The sequence below is a fragment of the Bos indicus genome, chromosome 8, assembly GCF_029378745.1.
Source record: "Bos indicus isolate NIAB-ARS_2022 breed Sahiwal x Tharparkar chromosome 8, NIAB-ARS_B.indTharparkar_mat_pri_1.0, whole genome shotgun sequence".
Taxonomy (NCBI): Eukaryota; Metazoa; Chordata; class Mammalia; order Artiodactyla; family Bovidae; genus Bos; species Bos indicus.
This window is the reverse complement of record NC_091767.1, coordinates 98,675,684-98,695,169: the sequence shown is the minus strand read 5'-3', so window position 1 is coordinate 98,695,169 and position 19,486 is coordinate 98,675,684. Positions and strand designations below refer to the sequence as shown.

Below are 19,486 nucleotides of genomic sequence, written 5' to 3'. Positions count from 1 at the left end.
CCTACTCACCACAGTTAGAGAAAAGCCCACACAGCAACAAAGACCCAGCACAGCCAAAAATAAACAAAACTATAAAAATGTATTTTAAAAAGACAGTCTGGCGCTGGTTTAGCAATACACAAATAGATCAATAGAAATATGAAGAATCCAGAAATAGACACGGATAGATACTGTGTCTTATCTGCCTTACGGCAGAAGTGAAGAGAAACTAAAGAGCCTCTTGAAGGTGAAAGAGGAGAGTGAAAAAAACTGGCTTAAAACTGAGCATTCAAAAACCTAAGATCATGCCATCCGGTCCCGTCACTTCATGGCAAATAAAGGGGAAAACAACGGAAACAGTTACAGATTTTTTATTTTCTCGGGCTCCAAAATTACTGCAGATGGTGACTGCAGTCATGAAATTAAAAGACACTTGCTCCTTGGAAGAAAAGCTATGACAAACCTAGACAGAATATTAAAAAGCAGAGACATTAGTTTGCCAACAATGGTCTGTATAGTCATAGCTATGGTTTTTCCAGTGGTTATGTATGGATGTGAGAGTCGGACCATAAAGAAGTCTGAGCACTGAAGAACTGTTGCTTTTGAACTGTGATGTTGGAGAAGATTTTTGAGAGTTCTTGGACTGCAAGGAGATCCAAACAGTTAATCCTAAAGAAAGTCAGACCTGAATATTCATAAGAAGAACTGATGCTGAATCTTAAGCTCCCCTACTTTGGCCACCTGATGCCAAGAGCCAACTCACTAGAAAAGACCCTAATGCTGGAAAAGATTGAAGACAGGAGAAGGGGATGACAGAAGATGAGATGGTTGGATGGCATCACCAACTCAACGGACATGAGTTTGAGCAAGCTCCAGGAGATGGTGAAGGACAGGGAAGCCTGGCGTGCTGCAGTCCATGGGGTCACAAAGAGTCAGATACTACTGAGCAGTTGACTGAACAATGACAAATCCCCTGTAAGGTGGTTGCCTCTTGAAATCTTAGTCGGCTATACTGTAATGCCCGTGCCAACCACTAGAGGGAAACAAAGTTAAACCAGTCTTTGGAAACCATCTGCAAAGCACAGGGCAGTTTCCACATTGAATTCAATGACCAATGGCATCACCTCACTAGACACTCTTGATAACCTAGTGACAGGCATTGCTTTTATGCCCATTAAACAGAGACTCAAGGAAGGGACCTCCCTTGAGTATGGTCTGGGGAGCCTGGTGTGTTGCAGTCCACGGGGTCACAAAGAGTCAGACAGGACTGAGCAACTGAACAAGATATTGTGTATCAGTCATGGGCAATCAGGACAACTGAAATCACTCTAGGCTTTTCTTACAGAGGGAATTTAATACAGGGAGTTGATTACACAGGGATGAAGAACTAAGTGGCTTAAGTGACCAGTGAGGCAACTCAGAAATGAACAATAGTAGAACCTGTTTATTACTCCTAGAGCTGGGGAGACAAAGGGACAAAGAGAGATGTCAGTGTTCCAAAGCCTAGGAGCTGGGGCCACAGGAAGCCAGTCTAGTGCAAGCTGAAGCCCCAGGGGGCTGAGTGTTACTGCTGAAAACATCCTCAGAGGTAGAGAGAAATGAGGGAGAAATACCTTGGCTTATTTCCTTTTCCCACCTTCCAGTTTCTGTCGGTGCTTCCCATTGGTCAAACCTACATAGAAACCAGAGGGCAGGGAAACTGGAAAATGCATTTCCTTAGAAACAGAGCCGGGCAGGGGAGAGCAGAGAGTGGCTCTAAGAGGAGTCAGGAAGGGTAAGATAAGAATAAGCTGGGGAGAGGTGCCCAACCCAGCCTGGGAAGGAGCCAGTTTAAAGGATTTAGGTAGCTATTGTGAGGGAGAGGTCTCTTTTTTTTTTCCCTGAAATGTAGAACTAGTTTTCTCAACATCACTAAAGGACATGAAAACATGTGAGATGACAATCTCTGTTCCTGCCGTATCATTGAGAAGACAAGATGTGTGCACGGAGATGTCTCAGGCAGTGAGGTTCGGAGGAGGTCTTGGGATTTTCCCGATGAGTGCGTTTGGTGCCTTAAATAGAAGCCGAGGCAGATGGAAAGATGCAGCAGATGGGCAGCACTTGGGATGCTTGGCTAGCGGAGAGGTCGGAGTCCTGGATGGTGTCCCAAGCTCAGCCAGTTACCCACTGTGTGACCTGGTCACCTCCCCCTTCCCCCCAGTAGGCCCCCATTTCCCCATATGTGAAATGAGGAGATTGGACTCGGGCATTGTTTGTTATCCCTGGCTGCACATTGGATTTAGAGATAGATGATGTAATTAGCCAGGGTAAGGATTGTACATTGATTTTTTAAAAAATATCCCTTGGTTGATGTTTTTAATCAGCTTTATTAAGATATAAATTACATACTATGCAATTCACCAATTTAAAAATGGTACAATTCAGTGGTTTTAGCATTTTCACAAAGCAGTACAGTCACTACAATTTAATTTTAGAACATTTTCATTTCTCCTAAAAGAGACCACATGCCCATCCTCCCCAGTCCTAGTCTACTTTCTATCTGTATGGATTTGCCTATTCTGGACATTTCATATAAACAATTATGTAGTATGTGGCCTTTGGGGTTTGGCTTCTGTTACTTAGCATAATATTTTCAAGGTTCATAGATATCATAGCATGGATTGATATTTCATTCCATTTTATGACTGAATCATATTCTATTATATAGATATATCACATGGTATTTATCTGTTCATCTGTTGATAGACAGTTGGGTTGTTTCTACCTTTTGGCTATTATGAATAGTGTTGCTATGAATGTTTATGTACAAGTCTTTGTACGGACATATTTTCACTTCTTGGGTACATAACTAGGAATGGAATTGCTGGGTCAGATGGTAACTCAATGTTTAACCTCTCTGAGAATCTTCCAGGCTAATTTTCAAAGCAGTCGTGTCATTTGGCATTCCTAGCAGCCGTGTAAGGGGTTTCCTCTGGTGCTTTCACTATTCATCCAGCATCTTAAACCACCTAACTGGGCTTCCCTGGTGGCTCAGTTGGTAAAGAATCTGCCTGCAATGCTGGAGACCTGGGTTCGATCCCTGGTTTGGGAAGATCCCCTGGAGGAGGGCATGGGGACCCACTCCAGTATTCTTGCCTGGAGAATCCCCATGGACAGAGGAGCCTGGTGGGCTGCAGTCCATGGAGTCTCAAAGAGTCAGACACGACTGAGCGACTAAGCACAGTGCAGCACACCTGGATGATATCTGAGTGGTTCTGTTTCTACAATTCTATGCTTTTTCGTCTAAGATTAGATCCTCAGAGCTGCTTGCAAAAGCCCACATCACCCAGAACTTGACTGAGCTATAGAGTGTGTGATTGGTTCCTCTGAGCACTTGAAAATTCGCAGCCTTATTTCTGAGAGAAAGCCCTGTAAGTTTCAGCTCAAGACCCTCCCCCAATCCTTGCCCTGCACAGGTCATAATTCTGGCAATGGATTCTGGAGGATTATTTTGAACATTTATACCATTATTTTACTAAATACTATAATTATTATAATAATTAGTGTAATAATGGTACAATAATATAATAATTATTATAATGTTACAATGTTATACTTATAAATCTCTGAAAAATTATCCCATTTTTCAGCATGCAATGCGTTTTGATTGAGTACCATCTGTTTGGTCTGCTGGGATCCCAGAGTCAGGGAGTGGGGAAGCTCTGGCAGGATCAGGCAGGGCCGTAAAGGTCCCTCCACCATGCATCTGCAGAGCTGTGTCCACTGCTGATACAGTCAAGAACATCCCATATGACACAGGCTGCCCCCGGAGGAATGCTGTTTTCTCTACAGTTGGAAGCAAAATGAGAGTAGGGGGCTTCTCCAGAGAGAAGGGAAGAGAAGAGATTAGATCCAGTTAGGGGCTTCCCCGGTGGCACTGTGGTAGAGTCCGCCTGCAATGCAGGAGATGCGGGAGACCAGGTTTTGATCCCCAGGAGTGGTAAGATCCCTGGAGGAGGGCATGGCAATCCACTCCAGTGTTCTTGCCTGAAGAATCTCATGGACAGAGGAGCCTGGCAGGCCACAGTCCATAGGGTCGCACAGAGTCAGACATGGCTGAAGTGAGTTAGCACGCATGCCCACACAACTTCTCACTCACATCTACTAACAGGGCACGTTACTTCCCTTCATTAAGTCCCAGTGTAAAAGGGGGCCACACCAGCTTCCTTGCAGGGTAACTGTCAAAGTTAACCATTAGAGTGCCTAGCGTGTGCTAGGTACATAGAAGCCCTCTTCTCTCACACCAGATCCTTCTCAACTGCCAGCTCATGCAAGCGTGCACCTCTTCCATCACCCTCTGAAAACCAGGACTTGTGACCTCCTTTCCAGAATGCCAGAAACCTGGTGAACCTCAGTCTCTGTTGACAGTGAGCATGGAGCTGGCCTCATGTCTTGGATCTCAGCCTCTGGGCCCTGAGGCTCATGAGCTGCTGAGTGCTGCTAGGTGGGCATGGCCTCCATTGAGGTTCTGTGGACAGGGCAGGTGCAGTGGGTGCCATTACATCATAGCTTATGTGACCATCACCCCCTGGAGTTCTGCAGGGAACAGTCCATGAGGCCAGCAGCAGTGGTTTCCTTAAAGGACCCACAACCCCACGCAGTGCCATCAGTTAGGGTCTCCTGGGCGGTCCTCAGTGTGAATGAGCTGAGAAAGCACCCAACTCATTCCACTCCTGCTTAGGAATCTTTGCTCTTCTAGAAACTCAGACCCTGAGAGACCCATGCTGCTTCTCTGACCCTTCTCTTCCCATTTGTCTCTTTCTCAGCCTTCCCCAGCAGTGTTGTAAAGTGAAAGTGACATTAAATACGCGTTATCACTCCCTGCACATATATTGATTTCCCTGTTTAACTTTTCACTCTGGGTTTCTTAGAAATAAAACACACACACACGCTTTTAACTTGGGAAGACAAGAAGATACATGATATTACTGCCTTGTTTCCAGTCCATGGCAGACATCACTAATCAATCACAGCACTCCCTCCTCCTGAGCGGGGCGCAGCTTCAGTGTCCTTTTTCATCATACATTCCAAGCGGAGAGTGAGAGTCGGTTGGAGTGAGCATGGGAGATATCTATTTATCTATTTACCATTCCTCAGAAATTCTTACTCAAAACTTACTCAAACCTCCAGCCCTGAATGTACTCCAGATCTCTGCTGTAGGGCACCTTGTTCCTTGGGGATTCATTCTCACATTCAGTGTGACCGATTTGAAATGAAATCATGGTTTCTCTTCTCCAAGTAGTCCTCGCTCCCAAACTCCTTTCTCCTGTTAATAGCATGCCATTTTCCTGGTCCCCAGGCTAAAACATTCACAGTTTTCTGACCCCTCCGCGTCTCTGTGTTCTCCCCTTCTCAAGTCCTGCCAATGCCCCCAGCCTGTCTCTCTGGCTTTAAGTGTTTCTCTGGTTTGTTTTTGCTGCCTCGACCATTCGGACCTTAATAGGCGGGCAGCAGTGTGCTACTAACAGGGTGGGTGGAAGGTGAGCCTCAAGTTGTGAAGCCTTCCAAGCCAAAGGGCATTTTGTCTGTTCTGAGCTCCCAGTCTCTGTGCCTCCTTAAGACAGATATTATTTTCACCGTCCTGGAGACACGGGAAAATAATGCCCACGAGCTCTGCACTTCACACCCTGTTGTCACATCCCAGCTCCACCACTGCGTTCATCCTTCCTCCCCCTCTCCCTGCTTCTTTCCTTCTCTCCCTCCTGCCTTCCCTTCCTTCTTTTATCAAATATTTATGGAGCACCCATTGTGAACTAAGCAGGGCCTCTACATGTATAAAATGGGACGGTCAGTGTAAACTATGTAACCCAGTGCCTGGGGCAGAGCAAGTACTGGGTAAATGAGTTGGGGGCGAGAGTAAAGGCTGATTTTCTGGCCTGGAAATGCATCCAGAAATCACCTGACCCCTTTCATGTCGCAGAGAAGGAAACTGTGGCCCAGGGCAGCTGGCCAAGATTCCTGCACAAGGTTGGGCAGAACTAAGACGAGACGCTAGAAATTTCAGTGACAACTCAGTGCCCTTTTTTTCTGCTGCCACTGCTGCCTCCACGAGGAGGGTGAATAGCCTTGGTTGTGCTTCAGGTTGGAGAGGTGAGGCTGACTGTGACCCCAGAAAAGACACACCCACACATTCTTAGATACACACACATTTATTTCCCTGTTGAACTGTCCTGAGCAAAATCTCTAGGAGGCAGCCAGGGTGGGACCAGAGACCTAGCCCATGGAACAACATAGGGGCAAAAAAGTGCAGAAATAAAAGTACAAAAAAAAAAAAAGTGCTGTTTCTTCTGAAAAGCATCCTGTATCTCCAGCAGAGTCCTCCTCTGAACCTCCTCCCCCTGTGCCCCGCGCGCCTAGCCTGCACACCCCGCCTGCACTTCTTCAGATATAGCCCAGAGGGGCCCCCCTCTTGCATCCACCGAGTTCATCTAGCCCATCATAGTCTCTAGGGTGTCTGTCCTCCACACAGCCCTCCACGTGAATTTTCTAAAATGGAACTCTAATCATGTCACACCTTTGCTTAAACCTTTTCCACTTGTCATTCCCGCTCTAGCCATTCCGCTTTTTCAAATGTCATTCCTTTGCTCATACTATTCCTTAGGATTCTAATAGCCATTTCCACCTTGGCATTAAGAAGACATTCCACAAAACAAATAAGCAAAAAACAATAAGAAAACAACACACCATCACTGATTTAGAGCACATGGGTTATAAATGGGAGAAATCGAACTACATCAAACATAAATAAATAGGACTTATAACTGAGAAGTTCAGTGGTAGACCAGCTTCAGGCATGGCTGGAACCAGGGATTCAAATGCTACCAGTAAGGGTTCCCCCACCCCCTTTTCATCTAGCTTTAACCTCTGCTCATCTCGTGTCCCTCTGTGCATTGACCACGTCCCACAGATACTTCTTTGTGTCCAGGGAATATAATTATAAGTAGCCTCAACTTATATCATCCTCATAGCCAAACATGACTTATCTATGAGGCACAGTAGATGCAGGGCCTTGGGCTCACAATGCTTTTAGGGGCCCACAGAAATGATTTCATTTCTTTTAAAGTCAGAAGAAAAAAATGAATTTTTGGTTGAAGAAAATGGTTTAATATCTGATATTAATATATTTGTTTTGTTTTATAATATAAATGCAGTCATAAAATGTATTTTTTAATATTTTTTCTAGAGACGAGATGAAGGCCAAAGGGCTTAGGGCCCACAAAAGTCACAGTAAAGCCTTATTTGACTCTTAAAAAGGAAGAAAGACCCTTTCTCTCTGTTTCCATGTGTTAAACCTCCTGGAAAATCTGATTGTCCCTGATTGGATCATGTTCCAGAGCAAGTCCCTGGAAAGAGGGAGAGCTCTGATAGGTCCACCCTGAGGGGAGTTATCAATCTCATGCAAACACAAGAAATATAGTTTCCTGTTAAAAAAAAAAAAAAAGATTCTGTTTTAAGAAAGTCCATCAAAACTTGACTATATCCCCCAGTGGACTCCCTTCTCTAATGATTCCTTGCCCAACACCTTTACCAGCCCCAGGAAACTGGTTGCCTTCCCCTGTACACTCCCTTCACGGCTCATTCCAGTGTGACTGTAACTGATTAAATGACAGTTTCCTACCCTGGGGTGTGAGCTCCCTGAAGACAGAGTGAAGGAATAAGCAGCAAAAATCTGGTCTCTGGGAATGAGCAGAAAAAGGGATTGGCTCTGCTTAGGGGTGTGAGGAGAACTTTGATCTGGGTTTAAAGGCTGGAAGTCTTCCTGGAGGAAGGGGTGCTTTAGCTGAATTTGGTGATGAGGGACAACTCCAGGGAACAGAAAGAGGTGAAAGGCCCCAGGACAGGAAGAACTTGGGGCTATAGAGAAGAATATAGCCAAAGATGAGCTGCAAAGAGAATGGGATGAGATCACTGGTTGGGGAGCGGGGGGCAGGCATGAGTGATACATAAAGGAATTTGGATTTTTTCTTGCAAACCAAGCTCTGAGCCTTGGTCCATGGAGGGGTGAAAGAGAGCCTGAAATTGAGTGTGAAATGTTGTGTCTGGGTGTCTTTTTCTGCGGAGAAGATCCATAGCTCTCATCAGATTTCATCTTAAGAATCACTAGCAGCAGAGAGGTATTCAAGCTCCCGGAGGGTGGAGTGCCACACTCTAGACCATAAGCAGAACAGCTCTCTGACTGCTGCTCTGTAGAGATGGGCTCAAGAAGAAGTAGAGGCTGGGAGAGCTTTGAGAATCTGTTTCAAGAGCCTTATGGCAATAACACCAAGTGGAGCAATTGGAATTAGAGGTAGCAGTAACATTTAACAGGTGCTTTCTTCATGGTGGGGTTGATGGAGAGGAGGAGAAAGTGACTCCAAGGCTTCTAGTTTGTATCATGATCTTATTATGGTAGGGTGTTTAATGAATTATTTTTTAATTTGATGATTGCCTTTGATTTATGCTTCCCATTTAGATGATGTATTTTTTTTTAATTGAGATTTATTTCAAACTTAAGAATTTTTTAAGGGTTATCATCTCTGATAAATACAAATTTCCACGTTCTGCTTTTCCTTTGAGTTGCTGTTGTTGCCGTCGCATCCTGTTCTGCGGTAACTCTGCGGAACTGTTTGTTACACCTATTTCTCTTGGTTGTCAATGCTTGGAGAACATCATTTAAAGAACAAACAAGGGTATCAAGACTCTCTGCTTTTCTAAATCCTGACTTTGACACCCTCCACAGCTACCCGCTCCCTTCCCCAGGGCTCAGCAGCTCGGACCGGCTGCCTTTCGGCCTCGAGGAGAACGGGGGCACTCCGTTCACCGCCAAGGCTTCGGGAAGGCACCACCATCACCACCACCAGCACCAGCACCACACGAACTATGGCCTCTCGCTGACCCTGGAGAACAAGGAGGGGCTTTCCAGGTCCCCAAACTCCAGCAGCAAATCCCTTACAAGTAAGTTGGGGCATAGAGGGCAAGGTGGGGGAGCGGTTCTGCAGGGCGTGGGTGACTTTCCAAGATGCTCAAGACATTGGTGCAGCTTGGAATGGTGGTAATATCTGCACTGGGTTACCAGGTCTGGGTGAGGGCAGAAAAGAGCCTTGTGCATTAGGCAGAGGTGATTTAGGGATTATGGTTTACCCGCCAACTCTGCTTTTGTTATGAGGGAGCAGATGTCTCTGCCTCATTCCACACTGTTTCTCTGCTCCAGCACTGGCTCAAGCGGTGGAACACAGAGGGGAGTGAGGTGACTGAGTCTCACATTCTGTCTCATTCTTGCCTTCTGAAAGCAAGCTGTGAAGTAGATCTAGTGCACACTGCCAAAGTAGTCACAGAAATGGAGAATAAACAAATTAGAAAAGTTTTTAGGGACCTCCTTGGAGTTCCAGTGGTTAAGACTTTGCCTTCCAATGCAGGGGGTGTGGGTTCGATCCCAATCAAAGAACTGAAATCCCACATGCCTCGGAACCAAAACACCAAAACAAAACAGAAGCAATATTGTAACAAATACAATACAGACTTTAAAAATGGTCCACATCAAAAAAATCTTTTAAAAAAAGGGAAAAAAAGAAATGTTTCTAGCAATATGACAGGGTGATTTTGTATCTGTTAAAACTAATTAAAAATGTGGGCTTGGATTTTGTATGCCTGTTCTTTTCTTTTTCTAGAAAATCCTTTTTATTATATTTTACCAAAGAATTTGTGTGTGACAGGAGGTGAGGGGAGAACTTGTTCTTTATCACATGTGGTTTGAACAAGTGCCAAGATAGAGGTGAGAATCAAGAGGCTTGGATTCTAGTTCTCATGGTTGAGCCAATCCCCTCTTGGATCCAGGGTTTTCTCAACTATGGAATGGGCTGGAGGGTATTGAGATGATGGCCAAGGGAACCTTACAGGTCTGATATTTCATGAGTCTGTGGCTGGTGAAAAGGATGAGCCATTGAGCCTTCACTTGTAGACTGTGAATAGCAATTCTGGGTTGGCTGAGCTAGAAATGGTAACTCATCGTTCACTTTGGTATTGAAAAATTGATCCTATCCTCACTATCCAGGCCGGAATACTGGAGTGCGTAGCCATTCCCTTCTCCAGGGATCTTCCCAACCTAGCGATCAAACCCAGGTCTCTTGCATTGCAGGCGGATTCTTTACCAATTGAGCCACCAGGGAAGCCCCCATATACGATTAAATAAATCTTTGGTCACTCGTATTTGGAGTATCTGTACAGGTGTCTGTCTCCCAAATGGACTAGAATTGTGTCTCATTCACCTCCTTATTCCAGCTTCCCAGATCCCAGTTGCTATCAATGCCTGGCACAAACTTTAATATGTAATGAATACCAAATGTTTAATGAATATTTAATGTACCCACAGATGTAAACAAGCTAGTGGGAGGAGTGGTGGTGAACTAATCCAACATACAATGAATTTGATTTTAGAAGTATAACATGGTTTTTAAGAGCACATTCGTCTGCCTGTTAGCCTGAACACGAATCTTTCTAATGTGCATAGTGCTTTCCCATTGATAAAGCATTTGCACATGAATTACCTCACTTAATAATCACAGCAACCCTGCAAGGTAAGTAATTTTATTTTCATTTGAAAATGGCTCAGAGGCTCAGAGAGGTAAAGTAATCTGCCCAGGGTCATCCAGCTCACATATGGGGGACTTAGGCCTTGAAACTTTGACCTTAAAGTGTTCTCACATCCCACCTGCTAGTACATTCCTGAGAGATTCAAGCTGCCAGAGGAGGAACCAGGCAGCAAGGCTCTGAGGGTGGTCTCTGGCAAGTGTCTTGCATCACCTATATCTCTCTGCCCTTCCAACCTTTCCTTACTCACTTACAGAACTGAGTCCGGGAACACCTGCCCTTTTCAGCGAAGCCGCTGCCCATCTAAAGAAGCTGGAACTGGAAACTGTGAAGCCTGCTGGACCCTGGCCTGCTCTGCACATCAATATAAATAAGGTGCCAAGAACCAGAGCTGGGTGATGCATGTGGACCTGGGGTTCACTCACACCTCTCATTATGACCCCGCCTGCCTCTTAAAGCATGTGCCTTTGTCTTGGAGGGATTTCTACTCAACTTCTCATGACATTTCTGCTCAGGCATGTCTCTTAGGAGCCGAAATTCACTTATATTCTTTTGGGGTGGGTTACAGCAGTAGGGGCTGCCTCTGGTGCTGAGCCCCTCAGCCTGGGTCTGTTCGTGGTCCTCTCCATCTTTCTAACTGAAGTTCCTCCAGGGAAGCCTCCACATTTACCTCTTTGCAGTTTTACTCCTTGGTATTAGTCTGCATGGGCTGCTATCACAGATTACCATAGACCAGGTGGCTTAAATAGCAGACATTTATTTCTCATTGATCTGAAGTTTGGGAAGTCCAAGGTCAAGATGTGGATGATTTGGTTCCCTGGTGAGAGCTCTCTTCCTGGCTGGGAGCCAGTTGCCTTCTCACTGCCGGAATAGAGGGCTCTTTCTTCCTCTTCTTATAAAGCCATTAATCCCGTCATGAGGGTCCTACCCATGTGATTTTATCTCAGTCTGATTACTACTTCTCAAAGGCCCCATGCCCAGATCCCATCACAAGGATGGTTAGGATTTCAACATATAAATTTGGGGAGGACACAGTTCAGTCCATAGCACTCTCTGTCTCTCCCCGACAGCACCTGGCACATCATAGATATTCAGTAACTGTTTGCTAACGGAAGGAAGGGAAGGATTAGAGTAGGGAGGGAGGGAGACTTCCCTGGCTGTCCAGTGGTTAGAGCTCCACACTTCTGTTGCAGGGGGCATGGGTTCAATCCCTGCACAGGAAACTAAGATCCCGCATGCTGCATGATGTGGCCAAAAAATAAAAGGCTGGCTTATGTATTAAAAAAAAAAATCAAAAAATAAAAAAGTAGGGATGGAGGTCTTGAGGAAGGGACTGGGCAAAGACCAAGTTCTCTTTTGGCTAGACCTGTTCTTATATCCAAATGGGCAGCCTTATAAAAACCAAGTTATACCTTAGAACTGTAGAAAGCCAGTGCTGGAGTCAATCTATCATTTACTTCACCCTTTTTAACATCTCAGACCCGAGGAAGGGACCTGGCATTCTCGAAGTCAGAGCAGTGGCTGAATCCCTGGACCCCTGACTCCCAGTACAGTGCCCTTTGCACTCGCACATGCTTCTTCAGTTCCTACCCTAGGGTCGCTCGCCTTAGGCTCTAGTGATATTTCAGCCTGATGCTTTGGGGGAGAGCCTGTCCTGTGCGTTGCAGGATGTTTTGCAGCACCCCTGGCCTCTACCCCATCCTGGTGTGACAACCAAAATTGTCTCCAACAATTGCCAAATGTCCCCTGAAGGGCAAAATTGCCCCTGGTTGAGATCCACTGTTGCATACACTTTTAAAAATCCTTATAGGAATAGTCTTCTTTACTCATGGATCATTTTTTCTAACCCCAGTGCCTAGCTTTGCTCTTTGTAAGAGGGAGTTAACAATTTGGAATTAATTAACAATATCAATTTAATTATTAATTAAATTATTTTTAAATTATAATTTATAGTTATATTAATTCAATTATACATTAAATTATTAATTACCAACATCACTTTGCTGACAAAGGTCCATATAGTCAAAGCTATGGTTTTTCCAATAGTCATGTATGGATGTGAGAGTTGGACCATAAAGAAAGCTGAGCACCAAAGAATTGATGCTTTCAAACTATGGTGCTGGAGAAGACTCTTGAGAGTCCCTTGGACTACGTGGAGATCAAACTAGTCAATCCTAAAGGAAATCAATCCTGAATATTCACTGAAAGTACTGATGCTGAAGGTCCAATGCTCTGGCCACTGCTGCAGAGAGTCAACTCATTGGGAAAGACCCTGATGCTGGAAAAGATTTAAGCAGGAGGATAAGGAGGTGACAGGATGAGATGTTTGGATGGCATCTCTGACTCAGACATGAGTCTAGATAACTCTAGGAGATAGTGAAGGACAGGGAAGCCTGATGTGCTGCAGTCCATGGGGTCACTAAGAGTAGGACATGACTTAGCAACTAAACAACAACAAACTATTAATTAATTATTGAGTCTAGATAACTCTAGGAGATAGTGAAGGACAGGGAAGCCTGATGTGCTGCAGTCCATGGGGTCACTAAGAGTAGGACATGACTTAGCAACTAAACAACAACAAACTATTAATTAATTATTTGGAAGATCTGGCCTGGAAAGCTCCCATTCCTTACCCAAGTTGATGAACATAGGAACATTATACCTCCTGTCTGGGCTGTTCCTCCACCCTAGACATCCCTCTAGCCTACACTAGACTTCCAGAGTTTCTCAGAAGACCCTCCATCCCCTTCACCCACCACAGTAGGGAAGCCTCGGGTCCCTCTGATCACTCTTGAGCCCCAACTTTAAGATCCTGTTCACCTACTTTTTTCTTCAGTACTACCCTCAATGATAGTTGGCTGGAAAAATAATTCTTCCTTCAGAATGGCACTTATATTCATTCAATCAACACATCTTCATTGAGCAGGCTTGTGCTAGCTGTTTGGAGTCAGCCTAATGGATTATGTGCCTGGGATTGGTCTTCTTTCTCTCAGTCTCCAGGTTTTCAACTTTTCTTCTGCAGTCCACACAATAAATCATTTTAACAAAGGCTTACCTGGAGCTTGGCAAAATCAAAAATATTTTGCAGGAAAGTATAGCATACAGTAGCAGAGAACTCACAAGTTGTATGTAATTTGTAGTTGCTGTGAATCTTGTGGGACATTAACAATCGTGGCTTGCTCTGGGTTAAGGTGTAGCTGAGGCAGCTGTGAGTTATTGAGCACTTGTCATGCACTCAGGGCTTCCCTGGTGGCTCAGATGGTAAAGAATCTGCCTGCAAGGTGGGAGACCCTGGTTTGATCCCTGGGTCAGGAAGATCCCCTGGAGAAGGGAATGGCTACCCACTCCAGTATTCTGGCCTGAAGAATTCCATGGACAGGGAGCCTGGTGGGCTACAGTCCATGGGGTTGAAAAGAGTTGGACATGACTGAAGGACTAACTTTTACTACTCTCATGCACTCAAGCAATAATGCCCCTCTTTTCTCCTTCACGTGAAGAAATGGATCAGTGAGCATGGAGAATAGAGTGATGCCAGATAACCATGACTTTGTCCTAACACATAGACAAGTATATGACTTCACACTATGATTCCTTGTCATTAATAAAAACAATCCTTGCAACAGGCATCATAAATTATCATGGTACCACAACTGGGAACCAATGGTTCTGATGGCTTTTAAGGTTTTTTTCAGTCTCAAGAATCCTCTGATTCTTCTAAGGTTTGGATATGTTAATGGTGAGAAGACATTCTGATTGCCCATTTCCAAAGGTGCACCCAAAATTGTCACAGACATTTGAATTTCATCAGATTTGAAACGTGTAGACAATTTGTATCAGTAGTTGAAAACTGCATCTGATCACTTCTTTATCCCTGAATGACATCCTTAAACAGAAGGGCTATTTACAATGACAATTATATCAAAGCCCAATTACCATTCATCTGTGTGTTTTGAAATCTGAATTTCCATATTGAATGATACAACCTCTTTTCACAATTCAAATTGAATGTAAAATACAAAATATGGTTACACAAAAGAGAGAAAGCACAACATTCCTGGAGCCATCCTCCTGGATGGAATTATAGTCTTGCTGTAATTCAGATGTTTACCCCTCATAGAGATGGCTTTTATGCAAACATAAATACAATGATGATACTCAAGGTTTCCAAAATGTATGTTGGTTTTCACCTGAGTCAAGTCAGAGAGCTGAACAGTAGCTCCTGCTTTGTCAGATAGAGCAAGAATAAGCCAGCTTGACAGAGAAGGCAATGGCACCCGACTCCAGTACTCTTGCCTGGAAAATCCCAGGGACGGAGGAGCCTGGTAGGCTGCAGTCCATGGGGTCGCTAAGAGTCAGACACAACTGAGCCACTTCACTTTCACTTTTCACTTTTATGCATTGGAGAAGGAAATGGCAACCCACTCCAGTGTTCTTGCCTGGAGAATCCCAGGGATGGGGTAGCCTGGTGGGCTGCCGTCTATGGGGTCACACAGAGTCGGATACGACTGAAGTGACTTAGAAGCAGCAAGCCAGCTTGAATTTTCTATCCAAAAAGCAGTACAGAATTGCTAAATTCAAGGGGGGAAATCAATGCTAAATTCCCACTGATTTCTTATTTTAGCAGCATTCTGTTTTCTTTTCAAAGTGGGTCTTTGGTCATTAGTGTCAGTATAGCTATACCCCCTTAAGCAATCGTCAAAAACCTCGAATGGGCTTTAGAACCAGTTCAATTCTTGTATTCCAGTATATCACTCCAAAAAATTAAATCTAATTAAAAATTAACTCTTCATACACCTGTGAAAACCTTGTGGTTCAGTTCAGTTCAGTCGCTCAGTCGTGTCTGACTCTTTGTGACCCCATGAATCACAGCACACCAGGCCTCCCTGTCTATCACTAACTCCTGGAGTTCACTCAAACTCATGTCCATCGAATCAGTGATGCCATCCAGCCATTTCATCCTCTGTTGTCCCCTTCTCCTCCTGCCCTCAATCCTTCCTAGCATCAGGGTCTTTTCCAATGAATCAGCTCTTCGCATGAGATGGCCAAAGTATTGGAATTTCAGCTTCAGCATCAGTCCTCCCAATGAACACTCAGGACTAATCTCCTTTAGGATGGACTGGTTGGATCTCTTGCAGTTCAAGGGACTCTCAAGAGTCTTCTCCAACACCACAGTTCAAAAGCATCAATTCTTCAGCACTCAGCTTTCTTCACAGTCCAACTCTCACATCCATACATGACCACAGGAAAAACCATAGCCTTGACTGGACTGACCTTTGTTGGCAAAGTAATATCTCTGCTTTTCAATATGCTGTCTAGGTTGGTAATAACTTTTCTTCCAAGGAGTAAGCGTCTTTTAATTTCATGGCTGCAGTCACCATCTGCAGTGATTTTGGAGCCCAAAATAAAATAGTCTGACACTGTTTCCACTGTTTCCCCATCTATTTCCCATGAAATGATGGGACTTGCCATGATCTTCGTTTTCTGAATGTTGAGCTTTAAGCCAACTTTTTCACTCTCCACTTTCACTTTCAAGAGGCTTTTGAGTTCCTCTTCAGTTTCTGCCATAAGGGTGGTGTCATCTGCATATCTGAGGTTATTGATATTTCTCCTGGCAATCTTGATTCCAGCTTGTGTTTCTTCCAGTCCAGCGTTTCTCATGATGTACTCTGCATAGAAGTTAAATAAGCAGGGTGACAATATACAGCCTTGACGTACTCCTTTTCCTGTTTGGAACCAGTCTGTTGTTCCATGTCCAGTTCTAACTGTTGCTTCCTGACCTGCATATAGGTTTCTCAAGAGGCAGGTCAGGTGATCTGGTATTCCCATCTCTTGAAGAATTTCCCACAATTTATTGTGATCCACACAGTCAAAGGCTTTGGCATAGTCAATAAAGCAGAAATAGATATTTTTCTGGAACTCTCTTGCTTTTTCGATGATCCAGCGGATGTTGGCAATTTGATCTCTGGTTCCTCTGCCTTTTCTAAAACCAGCTTGAACATCAGGAAGTTCGCGGTTCACATATTGCTGAAGCCTGGCTTGGAGAATTTTGAGCATTACTTTGCTAGCGTGTGAGATGAGTGCAATTGTGCAGTAGTTTGTACATTCTTTGGCATTGCTTTTCTTTAAAAAATGGCAAAAAAAAAAAGAAAAGGTGGTACTAGATTATTGACATCTGAGACACTCTACAGTGAGGTAACAGATACAGATTTCTTATCGAGAATCACAGTTTTCAGCAAGATTATTGTAAAAATACGAACGACCCTTGAACTAACAAGTCACAGAAGATCCCCTGGAGAAGGAAATGACAACCCACTCCAGTGTTCTTGCCTGGGAAATCCCATGGATAGAGGAGCCTGGTAGGCTACAGACCGTGGTATCACAAAGAGTCAGACACAACTGAGCAACTGAACACACACACACACACACACACACACACACACACACGTCACAGTATGTGACTCAGTGTTTGAGTCCTGATTCTGCCACTGGCTCTGGCTGCATGAATCTGAAAGAGTCTCCTTGGACCTTCCCAGTCCTGTCCTCGTGAGCTTGCTACCACTTCCTCTCCCTGCTTCACGCGAGAAGGAGAGGATGCGCTTGTGAATCCTTGGCAAATAGTAAAAGCACTGGTACAAACATAAGGAGTTGGTGACACACATGTCTCTGTGTTATTTGCAGTGATGATTTTTGGGAAAGATTAATGTATGTGTTTCCTTAGTCTTTGTTTCCCATTTGTTACATGTATTTTGGTTCATCTCAGGCCGAAGAGAAAAAAGTTTCTGAGAAGACTCTCCAGACTCCACTTTTGCCGTCCCCCGTGGCTGATCACGTGAAGTGTAACATTCTGAAGGCCCAGCTGGAGAACGCGTCCCGAGTGAGCGCCCAGGTGCGTGCCTGCAAGCCTTTGATTTTCTGTCTTGAGGTTTCATCAGTGACGTGTAGAAGAGGTGCTCTGGGACTGCCGTGTCAGCCGGGTCCAGCCAGGACATAGGAACCACACCTGTTAAGTGAATAGAGCTTTTAGTATAAAGAATTATTAACCAGTGAAGTTATTGGGTTGGCCAAAAAGTTCATTTGGGTTTTTCATAACATCTTAGAGCAAAACCTGAAAGAACGTTTTGGCCCAAAGCCAGTAGTCGTTGGGGAAGTGAAAGGGCCAGCTCTGTACCCCGTGGTGGGTCTGAGGGCCGCTGGCTGCTACATCTGTTGATCTCCAGTGTGAGCTCAGCCGGCCTGGCTGGCTGAGTGGGTGTCCTTCCATCCACACACTTCTTTGTGGGACTCACTAGAGGGAGGAGGACAAGGCTTCTTTCAAAATCATATGACGTGACTCCTCCCAGGCTTGTTACACCGACGTGAAAGGACAGATTCTAAACTCTTTTGAAGGCTCTAAGTGCTATGTGAGCATGGAGCTGCTTATTATCCCTGATCTAAAAATGTGAGGCAGGGAATTAAACTGTGGGTTTGACTTTTCCTACACCATCCGTTTCTCATTCAGTCCTGAGCTGGCACATAGCAGGTACTCGATAAGAGTGTGAATGCAAGCATTGATTGTATTTGAATGATTGTTAATCCCCATGATGGGGAATGACTCAAGAAAATATTTTTTTGTTAAATTAAATAAACACCGGAAAAAAAGCAACAACTGGTTATTGACTGAGTACTTGATGATCTACCTCTTTGATACACCTTCACATTTCTGTAATCCTTTGAATGTAGGACACTTGGGAACATTTTTGCGTGCCAAGATATTAAGTTTTGACTAACCTGCCTGTTTTCTTTAGCAGGTTGGAAAAGAGGAATCAACGTTTGTAAATATTAATAAGAAATCCACTCTCCAGGACGCTAATGTAAGGTCTGTTGCTTCTTGTTTGAATGAGGAAACAATAGTACCATCAACTTTATTCTCAAAACGTTACTCATGAGGGCATTTGATAATAAAGTAGAGAAGAAAAAGAAAACTGAGAGAATGTGAGCCTGAAGAGAGAGCGAGAAAAAGACTGTCTCAATTTCCTTTATGTCTCAAAAATGCCACTTACTCTGTTTTAATATTTCTACCTGCTGTATTAGCAAGTCACTTTGAGTTGCTTCTCAGGCATGTTGACCTGACCATATCAGTCCCCTATTTAAAGTCAGGGTGGAGTCTGGACTCCTTAACAGAGCAGAGGGAGCCCTTCATGACCTGGCTTCTGCTCGCTGTCTCAGCTCAGTTCAGGACTCGTCCCTTGGTCCATTATCTGAGCCCCTGGAAGTACTAGAGTCATAGATGTTCTTTGAAACCTCCAGACGACCACCAACCCAAACCCAGAGAAAAACCTGTCTTTCCTAATCTCATAGAAAGTAGACACTCTTCACCTCTCTGTGAATAACTAGCTATAGATCATGGCAGCCCCATGGACACCTTGGCAGTCTGCTAACACTGGTGGGGTCTCCTTAGGATAAAGTTTCCTAAAATGTCCAAGGAACACTGCATCAGCATCTTGTTAAAACCGAAAACTACAGTCCTCCTCCAGACATTTCAGATCCTTTGGTGGGAGGTAGGGCCATTTTGGCGGGGGTAGGGGTGTTGTAGTGGGGAAAGGCCAGAAACAAGAATTTCAAAAAACACCTTACATAATCTAGGGAACACTACCCTGGGAAATTCTTATACTTGATGCTAAAAACAAAAATGAATATTTCTCTATGTTATCTTATGATGCCTAGTCCATTTTCTTGGTATAAATTTGTCTTACTCCAGAGATACATACCCTGCTGCCTCTTGGACTTTTTGAAACCTTACTTCATCTCTTCCAACCCTACCCTGCTGCCCATTTCATCAGTTTTCCTATCTTGGTTAATGTCATTGTTGTGTGTGTGCACATGTGCTCAGTCGCTTCAGTCGTGTCTGAGTCTTTGCAACCCT

The 19,486-nt window shown here is 44.3% G+C and overlaps 1 protein-coding gene across 10 annotated transcripts in view; it reads left to right on the top strand.

The window, feature by feature from the left end:
- The window catches only part of EPB41L4B (erythrocyte membrane protein band 4.1 like 4B), a 139,093-nt gene that overhangs the window by 87,947 nt on the left and 31,660 nt on the right, over positions 1-19,486 (top strand). For 7 of the 10 annotated variants that reach the window (XM_070795239.1, XM_070795243.1, XM_070795241.1 and 4 more), the window contains 4 exons: positions 8,738-8,952; positions 10,841-10,959; positions 17,345-17,470; positions 18,369-18,439. In XM_070795239.1, coding sequence (XP_070651340.1) covers positions 8,738-8,952; positions 10,841-10,959; positions 17,345-17,470; positions 18,369-18,439 — 531 coding nt within the window. The remainder of the gene's footprint in view (positions 1-8,737; positions 8,953-10,840; positions 10,960-17,344; positions 17,471-18,368; positions 18,440-19,486) is intronic. The other 3 variants (XM_070795238.1, XM_019965628.2, XM_070795242.1) reach the window with 1 other exon arrangement.